Genomic DNA, 17626 nt, shown 5'->3' with positions numbered 1-17626 from the left:
ACTTAGGTTCATTTAGGACTATACAGAGATACCCTTTGAAGAAGCAGTTTCCTATTTTCCATCCACCCTAAACCAATTGATCAATCACATATCCAATGCTGGCTGCTGTTTTACAAATAATAACAAGTCAGAGAACTCTGGGGGTCTATCCAAACTCTGTGTTTGCATGATGACTTCACTGTTGTCTGTGCCAGTAGGCACGGAGACTTGCCTAGAAAACAGAAAGCTGAAGGCATTGGACTTGTTTCATGGGAAAATGAACTTCTTGGATATTAGGTTGGTTAGACACCTTTTAACCCCAGGGGAAACCTGCTTTCCAAGAGAGCTTGAGGCATATGAAAAGCACTATTCCATCTGGTCTGGCTGTCAATCTTGGCGATCAATCAGTTTGCTTGACAGCGAACACATCGCTGTGGCAGGGCTTTCTCCTGAGCCTTGCAAGGGAAACTCAAAGAAGCCAACAGGGTCCCTATCTGATACCTATCAAGTCTGGAATCAGTGAAGCCAGTTCGTCTTAAGCTGGTGTTCCTCAAACTTCAGTCATTCATGTATGAATCTTGCTCTGTCTAAATACTACCTATATGATTTAAATCACTTTAAAAATGTAAATGTATGCATTAACCCCATTCTATGCAGTAATATAAATAAAACTACAGGTTTGATTCACTGCATATATATATTTTTCTAATGGCCATTAATATAAACATGAAACTATGGCAACTAAAAAACAGTTCCACCACATCAGACCTAAAATCATCTCAAGTACCACCACTCTGGCACCGGCTGATATTAACGCAAAGTTCTTTTGGGACCTCATTCCAGGTGTATTTTGTAGAGCAGCAGATAAATGAGCCCCATGTGGACCTCCAAACTATATGTTCAAAAGAGATAATGAGATGAGGAGAGATGTTTTTATCTCCAGCAGAGAAACATCTCAACTTTATTCTGCCCAATTCCCGATGCTGGTGAGCAACCAAATGGGGTTTACTTGGAAGAAGGTCATGCTGGAGCCTCCGTGAATTGTGCCATATTCAATGGCGGTCTGGTCAGCCAGGTCATCCACTGACTCAATGGGCACATCCATGCGCTGCACAGTCAGGAAGGCTGCCAGGTTGGCCGTGTAGGATGAGATGATGATCAGCGTGAATGCCCACCTATGTAGGAAAAGACGAGGAAGTCATCATTGCCCGGGCACTCCCTGGAGTCTTGGCCCCTGACCCCAGTCCTGCTGTGACATGGGAGAGACCAGGCATCTTTCTTATGAAAGAGCTTTCAGCTTAGTGGGGGAAGAGAAAGGAGGCAGGGCATATGATGTCAACAGAAATGAATCGCGTTTGTGAGCACTGCCTGGAAGAAGACAGTTGATTTGTTTTTCTTATTTCCTAAAGGAGATGATTATTGGGTTATTATTCAAAAGAGGTGTAGTCCATGCACATGAGACAGTTTTGAAGACTGTGAGAAATGAGCTAGTGAATGAGCTGCGGGTACCAGCTCCAAGGGCTCTGTTCAGAGCTAGAGCAGGAGGGCTTCCTCGCCTCCTCGTGCTGAAGCCAACCTTCAAATGTGCATCTCCAGGCAGTGAGCAGCTATCACGAGCTACATCCACTATCTCACTTAATCCCTAGAGCTCATGGAAGCAAAATTCTTATCCCAATTTTACAGGTGAGGAAATTGAGGCTCAGAGAAGTGAAGCAACCTGCCAAGTAACACAGTGATACATTCTTTGTTTTTTTTTGAGACGGAGTCTTGCTCTGTTGCCAGGCTGGAGTGCAGTGGCGCGATCTCTGCTCTCTGCAACCTCCACCTCGTGGATTCAAGTGATTCTCCTGCCTTGGCCTCCTGAGTAGCTGAAACTATAGGCATGCACCACCATGCCCAGCAAATTTTTGTATTTTTAGTAGAGACGGGGTTTCACTGTGTTGGCCAGGATGGTCTCTATCTCTTGACCTTGTGATCCACCCGCCTTGGCCTCCCAAAGTGCTGGGGTTACAGGCGTGAGCCACCACACCTGGCCGATAAATTCTTTTTTTTTTGGAGACAGGGTCTTGCTCTGTCATCCAGGCTGGAATGCAGTGGCTTAATCAGGGCTCAATGCAACCTAGAACTCCCGGGCTCAAGTGGTCTTCCTGCCTCAGCCTCCCCAAGTACTGGGATTATAGGCGTGAGCCCCTGTGCCAGCTGATAAATTTGTATTTTAAAACCAGTTCTGTAAATTGTAACAACAGAACATCTTTAATAAAGACTACCTGGTGAAAAGCACCTTTGAACTGCTGAAAGGCTGGAATTAGAAAATACTCTTACAATGGTCATGCTATTTCAAATTAGAAGATTGTTTTACTGAGTAGACAGAACTCATTTAAAATTAGAATAATTTTTCAGCTCAGGCAGCATATATGCTAAGTCCATTAAAAACTATGTGTTCATTTTAGTAGGTTAAACAAGCCTTCTCCCATCTGGTCAACAGTATGGATCTACATCCCAATCCCAAGGGGCTCAAAGATAGATCTAAGCACAGTTTGGGATGGAGAATCACAAATTCTGAATCAGTGGAGCCTGAGTTCATGGGGCTTTATCCATCATAGAGACACTGACGATGAATGCATAGTGATTAACACACAGAACTTGGCAACTTGCCGCTGCTGGGTAGATTTTCAAGAGCAGCAGGTCCCATTGCCCCTTTTGCCATTGTGACCAAGAACACTTGCTGGCTGCCTCCCCAGGAGTGAAGCAACAGGGGCATCCTCTGACTCAATGGGCACGTCTACATGGCAGACCACCGCGAGCGAACTGGGTTTTGGTTCTGGCTGTGTTCCACTGTGAGACCGTAGGGAAAACCACTCGCCTTCTCTGAGCTCATTTACTTGTCTAATAAATATATGGGGATAATCATGCCTGCTCTGCCTATTGCTGGAGAGTTGTGAGATAAAATGAAGTAATATGTCATGAGTGATCAGCAATCTGTAAAGGACTAGAGGGATGTGAGATATAGAGAAATGTATAGAGAGACCATCAGACTGAATATGGGATGAAAATCACCTGGCTGCCTCCTTCTGCCTTCCCTATCTGTGACCTGTAAGTAGCAGGTATCCCTCCATGCCCAAGGTCTGCTTTCCCTGCTCCTGCCTCAGCTCTTCTGCCCTATTGGAAGGTGCTCTCATGACCATCCCTAAACAGAGACCTGGGGCGGGCAGTCCCCAGGAGGAAGCCAGCACTCTGCAGCTGCTTAGCTGTGGTGGTGTGTGCTGGGGGTTAATGAGCCCTAGGTGTGGACATGACTTCAGAGTTGGCTACATTCTGGCTACACCCCAGGTGGCTATTTAGGCCATTGGTCACAAGGAAACTGGTCAGAGGGCACAAGCGGCTCAGTGCAAACCCATCGGCTCTGCTGAGAAAGGGAATGATGCCCGCTTCCGGAGGGGTCAGTGGAGCCTCGCTCCTGTGTCAAAGGGCATTTTCAGCTGTCAAACTGGCATTCTCTCCAGCGACATGGTGTTTTCTATCACGTGCTCTGGGTGAGGAGGCCGAGGTAGGCCACGATGGCCCTGTCTTCTGACCTCCCACTCCTCCATGGAACGGACCAAACCGAGGCCCTGATTTAAGAACTAGGAACTGTTAGTGTGCTGGGAGAGAAGTGCAGTGACCGCCTGGAGTCGGGGCTGGCACAGGCCTGTCACGGCGGCTTGCATTCGCGCTGAGCCCCTTCTCACACAGCTCTGGAACAGTGACCAAGCCACCTGGGGCCAGCCATTTAAAGCAGCGCTGAGTCCTCCCCTCAGGGCAGGGCAACCTGCAGGATGGCTGGGTCCTGGAGGAGGGATTTCCTGGGGTAAGGGTAGAGCTGACAAGCGGATGAAGTGGGCAATGGGGTTCTAGCTGCATCCATCTGTGGGAGCAGGCACTCTCCAGAAGGAAAAGCCCCAGGGAGAAGGAGATCAACATCCCCAGATGCTCCTCTCCCAGGGCTTCTGCCCAGGTTCCCGGATGTTGTGGGTGGGACTTCCGTGACTCTCCTTGCTGAGATCGTCCATCCCTCTTCCTGGAGACCTGAGCTCCTGTTCTCCATGGTGATCCATTCAGTGACTTCTCCAAACTATCTGGTAACAGGCGAGCATCTCGCCCAGGTTTAAATCGTGCTACATTTGTTGTTTATCAGGGATAATGGAAACCCCAGACAGGAAGGCATGACTATCTCAGCTGTGTTTTCACCTTCCTAACAGCCCAGTGGCTCCTCCAGTAATTCTGTCCAGACCACCCACTCTGGGCACCAGTACTCAAGGGTGGAAACATCACCTTTCCTTTTCCTTTGGCTAAACAGGCTAAGAAGGAAGGGAGAGAACCAAGGTCGTAAGTCCTGTACGCTATGACAGCCAAACCCACAGCAGATTTTTAAGAGAGGATCAAAAAGTTGTGTTCTGCAAACTTGCCTCTCTAGGCTATATATACACACACACACACACGCACTCACACATTTGTTTTGTCTTTCCTTTGCCCCCATAATGGTCTAATAACAATGATCAGTCCATATGTTTACGTAGCACTTTCAAGTTTTCAAAGAGCTTTCCCACACATTGAATCATTTGCTCAACTCTGAACTACAAGAGTTGCGTTTTCCCACACCTGCTGAGGTGAACAGGCCAGCAAGCCCCCAGAGCCAGAGGCAGAGACACAAAGCCTCAGAAGGCTGGTAGAGGGGGTGTGATGTAGCAGCCAGGCTGGCTTCCTTCTGCAGGGACTTCCTGCCAGCAGGCTTATATTTGCATAAATCTGCATATGCCTTCTCAAACCTCAGGTCATTTTCAGGTCAGGAAGTTACCATTGCTTTGCTGAAATTCATCAAGGCTGTTTTGTCACCTCCTCTCCCTTCCTCCCTTGGCTCCCCTCTGCATCCAGACCCCAGAGAGTGAGTAAGGGGAAGGGGACCAGATGGCACAGAGCAGGCCCCATCCATTGCCCCAAGCTTCTGAGCTGGCAGAAAGCACTCGGCTTCCTGCGTGGGTCTGCTGTAAGAGGCAGAGGCTCTGGGGCTCTAGAAGCTAGAGCCGGCTTATCAGAGGGCCCCTTTTGTGTCCCCACCCCACCTGGCCTGGTTCACCTCTGCCTGGGGCCTTACCAGACGCCACTGACACAGCGGGTGGATAAGGCGCGAGGGGCGATGGTGGAGCCCTGCTGCATGAACCCCCCGACCGGAAACCAGAGGCTGTTGCCCAGGGAGTACTGGTTCACCAGGAGGTTGCACCGGCCCTGGGCACATGGGTGTGGGCTGTACCACTCGTAGGGCGTCAACCTGTGGGAGAAAAGGAACATACACTAGTGCCACGGAGGCGGGGTGTGAAGGGACACGGGCAGGCTCTCCTGGCTGGTCTCACCTCTGAGACCGGCCTGTGGCCTTGGGCAAGCCACTTCCCTTTGCTGGACTTGGAGTTTTGCAACCAAAAAAAAAATAATAATAATAAAATAAGTGGGTTGAACTGGGTTGATGGTTCTCAAACTTTTTTTTAATCAAAGAGACATTTTTACCCCCAATAAATTCTGATGTGGAACTCCAAAATACAAAATAGAGGATGGCCAGGTGCGGTGGCTCATGCCTGTAATCCCAGCACTTTGGGAGGCCGAGGCAGGCGGATTGCTTGAGTCCAGGGGTTCGAGACCAGCCTGGGCAACACAGCGAAAACCCGTCTCTACTAAAAAATACAAAAAAATTAGCCAGGTGTGGTGGTGTGTGCCTGTAATCCTAGCTACTCAAGAGGATGAGGTGGGAGAATCACTTGAGTCCGGGAGGTAAAGGCTGCAGTGAGCCAAGATCCCACCACTGTACTCCAGCCTGGACAAACAGAGTGAGACCCTGTCTCAAAAAAAAAAAAAAAAAAAGATTAAGTGGAGCCCCTGAGGCTAGGAGTGTCAAGAGGTGGACAGCCTGGGAAGCCGCTTGTTCTGACACTGCCAGTGACAGGGTGATGAGAGAGATATTAGTGTCCCTTAGAACCACGGTTTGAAGACCCTCAGCCTAGAGCAATGGCCCTCCAGCCTTAGCCTACCTCAGAACCACCAAGCCGGTGTGCTGACACAGATGGCTGGGCCCAGCCTCAATGCCTCTGCACTGGTAAGTCTGGGGTGAGGCCTAAGAATTCCCAAGTTTCCAGATGATGTTGGTGCCACCGGGCCAGTGTCCACACTGAGAGCCACTGGCCTCGATGGTGTCTAAAGCCAGGCTCTCCGTCTGTGTTTCAGACCTCCCCAGAGGCTTTCAAAAAAAAAAAGAATGCTGCTGCTTGAGTTCCACTCCCAAAGATTCTGGTTTCATTGGCTCAGGTGGGGCCTGGACATCAGTGTTTGTTTAAAGCTCCCCAGTGAGTGTAATGCATGCATGGGGCTGAGAAGGGCTGCTCTAAGCTCTGTGCCTTGGGGTGAGGCGGGGACACTCCCCTGCTTTCCCTCTCAGCCTCACCACTGGCATCTCTCTGAATGGCCCCTCTGATGCCCAGAATGCCTGCTCTTCCCCTGCCTGCCAGGGAGATGCTTGCAGCCCCGGCCCATCTTGTACGCAAAACCTTCCAGCTCTGACGAGAGAAACTGTATGCACAGGTGTGCACCCCCCAGGAGGGCGGGGTGCTGTGTGCTCAGTGTTATCTTCACACTGCTCTTTCCCGTCCTGCACTCGGCCTGATGTGCACTTAGTGTTCCCACTGTCGCTGCCTCCCATTTCCATCTGCGCCTCTCCTTCCTGAGTACAACACAAACGTCTCAGCATTGGTCCTTTGACATGTGAGATGTGCTCTGTCCCTCTGTGTGGGTCCCGAGGAGCTGGCTGGCACTCTGGTGCCCCACTTTGTTGGCTCCCAAGCCTACGGACCATTGGTGGGATCTGCAGAACTTCAAAGATACAGATTCTCAGGCCCTTCCCCTAGAGATTCTGAGCTCATGGGACCTGGGAATTCAAATGTCTAAAAGCTCCCTACGGGACTCTGAAGATCAGCTCTCTTGGGAATGGCTACCTAAGAGCTGTTGTTTTCAGACATTTTTTTCCCTGTAAAATCTTACCCGAAGTACAATATATAAGAAATAAAAGTAGAGCTGGTCTGGATGAGGAGGAGTTGGGGACCCAGAGCTCTGGCTGCCCAGCCTCTTGTCATTCCACCCCCAAAGGCTCTGGTTGCTCCCAGGAGCCTTTGCAGTCCATAGAACCATGTTTGAAAATCACTACCTGAAGACAGAATATCCTAGACTCCAGTATTGTGTGTGTGTGCGTGTGTGTGTGTGTGTGCGTGTAGTGAGAGAGAGAGGCCGCATGGTTAGCCCTTTAGCACATTTTCTGTTAACCTTTCTGTGATGCTAGATGATGGAGGGGGTGTGTTTGGATGTGGAGGGGAGGGAGGAGGGGCAGCGTAACACCCCAGGGCTGGTTGAAAGCTCTAGGCTGCTGCGGGTATGCTGAAGCAGGCTTGTATGTATCTGCTCTCCAAACCCCAAGACTTTTCAGGGCCCTTGAGGTGACCTGAGTGTTGTGGCATGCCACACGCAAGGGCTCACATCCAAGGGGCAAGTGTGAATTACAGAGCAGTGGCACCAGGGCTCACGGAGACAGCCTCCTAACATGGCAGCAGTGTGGCAAAGTGGAGAGGGGAGGTGTCAGACAGCGTGCTAGCTCCCCGTCTCGCAGGCCGTCACTGACAGCAGATACTCAACAGTGGCCATGCCTACAGGCCCGAGAGGGGTTGGTGGTGCCCAAGCAGCAAACTCTGCCACATTTGAAAATGACCAGGTTGTCAGCAAGGCCTGTCTTTTTTTGGCTGCATCTTGTGGGCCCCAAAGACCTTCCTGATCTTGGGGACCTTGGTCTCCACTAGAAGAGGTGTGTATAGACAGGTTGATGCAACCCTTCTCTGGCAGTCTGGGAAGTGCCCTCAGGGGTTAGGTAGCCTGTGGTTCCCTAGGGCTCACCATGCGGCAGCTCCATCCCCAAGTGCCCCCATCAATCCAGTGAATGAACGTGCCCTAGGGGAAGACCCCACCCACCCCACAGAGATGGGATGTGCACTCTAACACTGTCTGCCCTGCCACTGTGGCCTGGAGGCAAAGGTAACAACTGAAGAGACACCTGCAAACCAGAGCCACGGACAGATTCCAGAAGCTCCTCCTGAGTAGTTCTCTGCTCCCACATAACAGCCCTTTGTGAGCCTCTACTGCAGTAAGTGGAGGGTTAGCAGCACCAGGGACCTGAGTGAGTGGCCTGGGAGCCACCAAGGCTCATCCCACTTCTGGAGGGTTAAGCTGGCTCTCCTGCAGCTCAGGCTGGCCCAACAGCCTGTGGCCTGGAGCGAAACTACCTTTTCTGTGCACAGTCTTGGGAGGCCACAGCCTCGGGCTGCTCCTCGGGTTTTTCCATAGGGCCAGGGCAGCCCCTGGTTTCCTGGGGATAGGGCAGGGCTTATTCTCCCCACTCCCTGGTCTGGCCCATGCGTCTCAACTCAGCACTTCTTGAAAACGCCTCTCTCCATCCCGTCTCCTTGCCGCCCGCCACCAGCCTCCATGGTTCCCATTCGACAAGGCAGCTGTGTTTTCAGAGGCAGGCCCAGGCTGTCTGCAGAGAAAGCCTTCTCCCTGGCCTGCTCCACTGCAGCCCCCAGTGCCCCCAGTCCGGATTTGCAGGCTCTGTTTCTTGTCATTCGGCACTTTGTGGCAGATCCTTGTGGCAATGACTGGTGCCAGGGCAGCCAAATGCACAGTGCTTAATGAGAGTCATCTTCCTGCCAACCCCACCCCTCCTCTCTTCCCAGGGCTCCTACACAAGCAAGGGGCTTAGGTGGGGGTCTGGGGAGAAGTGGGAGGGGACAGGAGGCAGAGGTGCAGAAGCCAAGCCACCTGTCTGCGTCGTGCACAGTGGGGAATGTTTGGATGGGCAGCATGAGGTCGACAGCTGGGCAGAGAGCATTTCAGGCCCCTAGTCCTTCTCCTGTCCCTCTAGTTTGGCACCAACATCTTCCCAACTCCTCCTTCCCCTCTCCTCCTCCCCACCCCCTCCCCATGCAGTTCCCAGAGGTGGACACGAGGTGGCGGTGTAAGGACAGGGAAGGGAAGAGGAGAGTACCGAGCCACAAGGAAGAGGACACAGCTGACGGCCAGATAGGCTAGAAGCATGAAGAGCCAGACGCCCGGAGAAAATGGGTCCAGGAAGGAGAAATAGCCGGGTTTGCGTCCCTGGAAATGGAGAGAAAAACAAGATTCACCGCATACATTCAGTCAACATGACCTTGGGGCAGGCAGGGTGGGGCAGAGGAGGTAGTGAGTGTGGGTCTGGCCCCAGTTCCCATTTCTCTGGGTTCTGGGTGATTGGTTTAAATGACACTGGGAATGAGGGTGTTGCCAGGCTGCGCAAATGACACGACCCAGCCCTGACCTCAGCAGGTGACACAGAACAGCAGCAGGGGCCATGCCACTTCCTGGGGTGAGGCAGGCTTTGTGCTGGCAAAGAGGAACAACCCTCAGTGCCCCGAAGTACCACCCTGTGTCCTCCATTGGGGGTGGAGGATGGACTCAGGAAGCACCTTTGAGCTGCTGCTGTCTGCATTGCTGGATTCGACCACAGCATCCCTCTTAGACACTCACGTCTTTTTCACCAGGATGCTAATACAACCGGAGTCTCTGGGTTTTGTTTGCGGGGTGATCTCACACAGTGAGACCTTCCCTCGTCAACCTCAAAACAGTCCTGGGAGGCACAAATTATTATTCTCGTTTTACAAGTGAAGAAGCCAAAGCCGAGGGCAGTCAGAGATGTGCCCGAGGTTCCACAGTGCGTAAATGGAAGAGCCGGGACCCAAACAAGCCCATGTTTCCTGACTCAAAGCCCAGGGCTCACACCACTGCACCGTGGGAAAACACGTTGCAAGGCCAGGGATGAGTCTGGCCAGAGTCCCGTGAGCCAGACAATGGAGCCAGGAATGGAATCCTGGGCACCAAGCTCCCCGCCATTCTTCACGGGAAAACAAAATGGAATGAGAAGGATGGAGTTAAGTCATCTGCTCCAAGTCTTTAGCCGTGTGGTCTCAGGCAAGTCCCCACCCCTTTCTGGCCTCAGTTGGAGTGGGACTAGATCCGAGGTGACACACCAGTGGCTTATGGATGCATACGGCCCACAGAGTTGAATTGTTTATCCTGCAGCATCTACCTAGTTTGTATTAGTTGCCAGTGTTAAATAATTAGGTAACTTCACATACAAATCTAGATTTCTGGCTTTTTAAAAAATGGGGTGATCCGACACCACTGAGTCCAAGTTCCCAACTGGCTGAAGCTGAGTGTGGGCTGCCCACTGGAGATGGGGCATATTCTCTGCAGCTCCGTGCTGCTACCCTGTCTTGTCCCAGGCTGGTTTCTTTCATTTACTATAAAACCACTGGACTAGATGCACCCTAAGGACTATTGTAAATGGAAAACGCTATGATTCTATGATGCCAGAAATCCAGGAAGTCCATGGATAGGACTGAAAATTAGTACTAAACTCAGGGTTCTATGAACAGGTAAGCGTTTAAGCTCAAGATCGTATCAGTCATGGCGCAACCTATTGTCACTATCAAGGCATGTCATTTTTACACTGGGGTTCCCAGAAACACAAAAGGGAACTCCCTTTGCCAATACCGAGCTAAACTCAACCAGCCTTCTGAGCTTTCATTATCCAGGGGAAGCTAGAAGAAGCTGAGAAACTCCAAGTAGCAATAGCTGTTTCCACGGCTGCATCTGAGGCAGGTGGGAGGAGACAGTTCTGCACGCTCCTGTTGTATTTGCATAGCCCCCATCATGGGTGATTTTCAGCTCCTCTTCTGGATGCTTTTCCCTTCCTTCTTAGGGAGCCAGTGGGCCTGCGGTGCAGTTTTACTTTCCTCTTTGGAGGGTACACGGAGAGGACGTAAATACTCATCCTCTGCCAAAAAGGGCAGCTGTTCTTGGGCACTGTGGCCTTTCAGCAGCATGACAGTGACCTCTCACGTGATCTATCTGAAACTGTTTTTCTTTCACAGTATTGGCTCAGACCACGGAACTGCCCTTTGATACCAACTGCAAGTTCTCCAACCCACTGTGGATCCATGCTCAGTCTGCATACAACACTCAGGTATTACTGGAAAAATGAAAAATCTGGGGGACAAAACCCAGTAACTTAGGGAAGGGAACAGGAGAAGAATGAGGAAATCATTTGAGCTTGGCTCATCCCGTCATTACATAAATCCTCTAACAGAAGGCAAAGGACTCCAGAGCAGCAGAATCCAAGTCCCCAGTTAATATTCCTGTGTCCATCATGGCTTGACTGTGTTTCCTTCATCATCCTAAGAGCCAGAGGCAAACACAGGAAGACACAGAGAGGGTAGCATCCATATACAGAGTCTGGAAGCAGTAAAGGAAGCCGATCATGCCTATACTCCTACTGCAATAGAAATCACTAGTGTGGTCCACTCCTGGGGTCTTTTTTGACCCCCAAGTTTCTCCGAGCAAATGTGCATGAATTCCACGTGCCCTGTCATTTATGACTATTTCGATCTGTCTCTCAACTGAAAAATCTATTACTGTTGCTTTCTGAATCTGAAAACCCATTAGATGCCCAATGTCAGAAATCTATACCTGATTATATCACAAGTGAAATTGAGGAAAATGACAGCACTATTTAAAGCTGCCATATTTGGTTATGGGTGATAAGGAATGATGCACAGCTGTGGGAAAAATTCCTAGAGACCAAAGTTATAAAACAGAGAACATCACACAAACAAAAACCATGACATAAACAAAGCTCCCCCAGAAACATATCAGTCACGTTGGCAAGGCAACATCTGATTCTACTTGTGATTGACTGACGCCAACCAGAAGAGCAAGGAATGGGCAGTCATTTGAGATTTGGGTCTGGGCTTATACAGCCTTGGCTTAGGCTAAATCCATGCTGTCTCTATGATGCCAAAGAGAAGTATGTGTCTTGCAAGATTCTGAATGCCTACCATTTTTTTCTATGTGAATGGTTTAGATCACTTTCTTCCCAAAAGACATGTGAGTTACTGGCGCTTGGGGCAAATCAGGTGTCATATGCCATAGGCATTTCTTCCAAATAATTGATTTTCCTTAGCCCAAAGGAGGTATAACGGTGATGCCTTTCTTTTGAAGAACTAAAAGTGCTTCACTATGTTCTCTTGATTTCAATACCCAATTTTCCATACTGACAGATGGAAGAACTGGGACCCAGGGAGGTTAAGTGCCTCGCTCAAATCATTGGCAATGGCTTCAGTTTCTCTGGTGCTCATTCATCAAGCTGTGCCATAGGCATGCCACACTCTCCTTCATTCAAATGGCAGCTGTACTGCATCTTCCTCTCCTTTTCATCTTTGCATCTTTATTTACTCCAATAAATTCCCTAATTAATCCCACACCTTCTCCCCAATGCCAGCAAACTCTCAACCTACACACCCCCTTAGAGTACTCTTAAACATTATTTATTTATACCCATCACCATTTATTGTGACTCTGCTGTATTTATAGGCATTTGTATTGATTTATACACGTCTCTGTTGACTGTGAGTTGGGCCAGTTCCTTCTGGTGAATACAATCACTTTGGAAGTAGATAGGTGGTTATATATAGTCTATGCCCCAAATGTTGAAGACAGGTCAAACTCTGTGGATGAAATTGAAAATTAGACGGCAGCAAAATTAGAATTAGCTCCCTTGACATTTGGACTGTGCATCAGACTGACCATCAATCAGCATCCCTGATGCTCTTTGACGGAGGGAGAGATGCAAAGGGCTGGTCATCAACTGACCACAATCCTGGTGTGTGTAGGTCCTTTGCATGATAGTAGTGGGGCTGTCCATGGAGCTATGAAGTGGCATTAAACCCCCCTTTCATGCCCAAAGTTCCTCTTATCCTTAAAAACAATCTGTTGACTCATTGATACTTCACTCTATATATACTGGAAGAAATGACATTCTCGGAAGAATGCAATTGCTTTCCCAGAGTCTGAAGCCAGATTCATGGGGACACCAGAGCCAGGCAGTCAGGACAGGTAGTGAATAAAACCCAGACTCTGGAGCCAGACTGCCCAAGATTGAATTCTGGCCCCACCATTTACAAGACACGCAATACTGGGTAAGTTGGGTAACCTCTAGGTCTCTGTTTCCTCCTGTATAACATGGAGGGAATAATAAAACCTACCTCGTGGGGTTGTTTTGGGAACTCAGTGAGTTAACTCATAGAGCTGTATGTATGTTTGCTCTCCTTCTGTCTAATGGTAGCCGTGAGTGAAGGGGGAGTGGGGAGATGGTGTGTTACAAAGGTGGGAACTTCCTTTTATACTGATGCCTTCCTCAACGGACAAGAAATACTATACTTTCTCTCTTATGGTGACACATGTTAAAGATGCTTTGGGGAAGAATACTATCTGGCTACAGCCACTTTTCAGAACTCCTGGAGTTTCTACGGCTGTAATATATGCATCATGAGAGTTCCTCCAGGGCTCTCCGGAGAAGCACTTAGGGCAATACCAGGCTTTCTTCTGGAAGGAAGACTCTTAAAAGCCAGTGATTCCAACCTTTAGAACTCAATCCCACCTCAGCCTACCCAAAGAAGTCATTGACAGAGTGGACCAGACATGTGGCAGGTTCTCTTGGATCTGTGTTAGGGCTCTGTAGCTTAGTCACCATTTCCCTACACAAATGCACGATACGAGCTCTCTTCTTTCCTGAAACTCCATCCCCTCCCAGCATAGCCAAGGACAAAGGGTCCTTCATGTGCATTTCTACAGTCTTTAGAACTAAATGGCAATTTATAGAAAGGTTGCTTGTGATATAGTCAACTCCCAGCAGTGCCCAATGGTCAATCACACACTGTCCAGGGCTGAAGAGGTAAGAGAACGCAGTGTCTCCAAGACTCCTTCTGGGAGAGGCAGGAGGAGGTGATTTCTTCCTGTCCCTCAGCAGGATCCCATGGATGGCTTCCCTCAGTGTGTCTGCAATGGATTGTCTGCTGATATTTTGGTTTAGCATGCACTTTCCACCTCTGACTCCAAGAGGAAAAAAGGAAGCAAGTAATTAATTCCTATCCACGTAAAACACCCAGATGGGTCTGTTGCCCATAGAACTCATATGCTAGTGTATCTATTTTCACTTACTGGCTGAAAATCTGGTGTGAGGAGACCTACATTCTAATCCTGGCATTGACCTGGACTTGCTGAGTGGTGGTGCTAGGCAAGCCACTCAACTTCTCTGGGTGCCATTTTCTTCTCCCATAGAAAGGAGCACCATGAATGGAGCACCTTAATCCACATGAAGAGGGGCCGTGAGAATTACTAAAATAATGTTAACACACCTTGAGCTTCTTCAGAGAGAGGCACTCAATAAATAACCAATATTAATATTATTATACATTCAGGGATCCATATTTCCATTATATGGGCTATCATGTTACTTAGCTTTAAGGAACAGAACTCTATTCATTTTCCATTTTCTTAGAACAGAGTATTAAGCAGTATTAGAAATGATTCACTGGTTTACTTAGCATTGTTCTCCATTTTCCTAGACAGTCTTTCTGAAACGAAACAGACCTTCTTGAAAAGCGGGTAATATATCCAGCAATGTCGTGCATTAATTTAATGTCAGCATTTATTTCTCCCTCACTTTTTTTTTTTTTTTTTTTGAGACAGAGTCTCACTCTGTTGCCCAGGCTAGAGTGCAATGTTGCAATCTCGGCTCACTACAACCTCCACCTCCCGGGTTCAAATGATTCTCCTGTCTCAGCCTCCTGAGTAGTTGGGATTACAGGCATGTGCCACCATGCCCGGCTAATTTTTGTATTTTTAGTAGAGATGGGGTTTCACCATGTTGGTCAGGCTGGTCTCGAACAGTTGACCTCATAATCTGCCTGCCTCGGCCTCCCAAAATGCTGGGATTACAGGCATGAGCCACCGTGCCCAGCCTATTTCTCCCTTACTTTTTAAACACTGTCTGATTTTTCTTTTTCTTGAGAAAGAAGACTCTAGCTAAGAGTTAAGAAGAGAAAACGAACAGAGTATAAAACTTTCCCATTTGTTAACCAAAGGTGGAACAAGTTGGTATAGAGGGAAAATGGTAAGCTCACATTTTCCAGGGAGTCTCGGGTGTTCTAGCTGGCTTGGGACCCTCTCTGGGATCAGAGATAGTATCCTCAGATGGGAAAGGATCTTGAAAGATCATCTAAAGCACACCATTGACACTGAAAGAAATACACCTATGATACCGTAAAGACAGGTAGTTGGACGTGTATGGAGATTTGGAGACCAAAAACCTGGTTTCAATGCCCCCTGCAACATTGTGTTGCCTTTCCTCTTTCCTCTGCACTGACTGGGCTCACAGAATTTCAGAATTTTGTCCTGTAAAATGAGAATCATACTACCTGCTTCAGGGCACTGTTCCATTCAACCAGAGACTGTACATGGAAGTGCTTTATAAATTAGGAGACATGAGTCAACAAACCACCATCTTACACATATACCCAATCTCCTTGAAGATGTCAATACTGAGTTTTTATTTTAACTTATTTAATTTTTTAAGAGATGGGGTGTTGCTCTGTTGCCTAAGCTGCAGTGCAGTCATAGCTCACTATAGCCTTGAACCCTGGTGATATTCCTGCCTCAGCCTCCAAAGTGGCTGGGATTACAGGCATGCGCCACTGCACCCAGCAACAATGAACTGTTTAGATGAAATTTATTCATGTGGGGGTTCTATGGGCCAAACACTTAATCCCAGGTTGGCTTCTGGCGCAGTCTGCTGATGCCTTGCTGTAATAGTCTGGGTGTGCTTGAGGAATACAGACTCACTTTAATATTAATCTGAGCAAAACATCATTAGGTAAATTGCTGCTGCAGAAAAAAGAGACAGAAAACTACATGATATACTCTAATGTCAAATAGAAATGGTTTTGGTTTTTCATGTTCTTTTCCCCTCCATTCACACAGATATTTGAGAGCTCAAAGTATGCATCAATACCATAAAACCCTTGACTGCAAAATGTCCTTGGAATTATACTGCTATACCAAATACTAAACTTATCATTATAAGGAGATAAGCTGATGTGCCAGGGAAACCAAGAGTCCTGAACTTCAGATGTTCTGCCACTTGGCTCCCATCCTTGAAGTATCAGGGGACAACAAAGGCTAAAGGCTGGACCATCTATGTATAGCCTAGAAGCCCATCTGGCCCTAGCCACGGATTCTGATACTTTCTCAGGTGGATGCTATGTTGTGTGTGGAAAGTGCAGGCATTGAGAGAGAGAGTGAGCAGTGAGTTCAGGAGGCAGCTACAACCAGACCTGAGCCAGAGGCTGCATCTAGGCTGCCTGAAACATCTGCATCCCACTTCTTTTTGTTCTCAAGACCTACAGGGGTAAAGGCCAGAAGGTAAAAAAAATATTTGGGTCACTTGTCCTGCTGCCTAGAATACTGGCCCTGTAGGGTTCCCTAATAGAATCTCAGGTTCCTGGGGCTCAGTACTGCCCAATCAGGAGCACAAAGGAAAGCATAGCATTCACTGCCCACAGGATCACTGGATTTATGGCCTGCCCTCCTTCCTTCCTGTCAAGTAAATACTGCATGTTTAGGATGACCACATTTTCCATACCAAAATCATATAAAAATCTATGGTCTGACAAGAGGGTACCTTTCCCTTAATGTACCTCCCATTGGAGGATACAAAGGGAGAGATAGATAAACAAAGAATAATATAACGCAACCTAAAAGTGTTATAATAGAAGTATAGGCAGAGGGCAAGCAGCTCCATCTAGGGGAGCTGCGTGGAAGAGCAAGTGCCATTTGAGCTGGGTATTGAAAGCCAGGAAAGAGTTCGTTAGCTGGCTGAGAGGCAGGTAGATAAGCGTGAACCTAGATAAGGAGGCAGGAAGGGGCTGACCTGACAAAAGAGCAGTGAGCAGCAAGGGGCAAAGGTGCCTGCAGGCAAAGACCTGGATGTAGGAAAGTTGAACTTTTTTTTGTGAGTGATGGGCAGCTGGTGAATGATTTCAAGAAGGAGGTTGATATGATTACATTTGTCTTTTTTTTTTTAGACCAATACCCAGGCTGCAAATAGATTATGAAGGAACAATTAATATACATTTGTTGAGTATAATAGCTAACACTTTATTGTGTGTATGTCAGGCACTGCTATGAGTGTATTACATATGTATTCTCATTTAATTTTGCATGACAACCCATTTTTACAAATGAAGAAGGTGAGATGTATGTAACATGCATCTAATAACTGTAAAAGCTGGGAATAAACCCAGACAGTCTGGGTCCAGAGTCCATGGTTCTCACTCTGCTGTTTCTTAGTGAATGCTTATAATGACTGTGGCCTTTTGATGGGGATCCAGTAATGGACAAGAAATGCCTTGCCCTAAAGGAGGATACAGGCTGCAGGAATGGCAGTAGAGATTAGGAAAGCCTGAACCAAGGCACAAGTGGGGATACACAGTATATTTGAGAACTCTTTGGGAGGTGAGATGACCAATAGAATTTGTAAAGTAAGAAAACTTAAGGATGGCTCAGGTTACTGGATGGAAATTCTATTACCTGATATGGGGCACAGGGAAGGAGGCATAAGTGTGACTCAGAAACACACAGAATTCAGCTTGTG

The 17626-nt window shown here is 48.2% G+C and overlaps 1 protein-coding gene across 3 annotated transcripts in view; it reads right to left on the bottom strand.

The window, feature by feature from the left end:
* GRIK4 (glutamate ionotropic receptor kainate type subunit 4) overlaps positions 1 to 17626 on the bottom strand; it is a 477203-nt gene that overhangs the window by 26739 nt on the left and 432838 nt on the right. For 2 of the 3 annotated variants that reach the window (XM_031016481.3, XM_055356138.2), the window contains 3 exons: positions 9086 to 9195; positions 5111 to 5284; positions 989 to 1154 (listed from right to left, as the gene is read on the bottom strand). In XM_031016481.3, the coding sequence (XP_030872341.1) occupies positions 989 to 1154; positions 5111 to 5284; positions 9086 to 9195 (450 nt within the window). The remainder of the gene's footprint in view (positions 1 to 988; positions 1155 to 5110; positions 5285 to 9085; positions 9196 to 17626) is intronic. The other variant, XM_055356137.2, reaches the window with a different exon arrangement.

The sequence above is a fragment of the Gorilla gorilla genome, chromosome 9 (assembly GCF_029281585.2).
Source record: "Gorilla gorilla gorilla isolate KB3781 chromosome 9, NHGRI_mGorGor1-v2.1_pri, whole genome shotgun sequence".
Classification (NCBI taxonomy): Eukaryota; Metazoa; Chordata; class Mammalia; order Primates; family Hominidae; genus Gorilla; species Gorilla gorilla.
The sequence above is the reverse complement of the archived record's forward strand: the minus strand, read 5'-3'. Positions and strand labels throughout refer to the sequence as shown.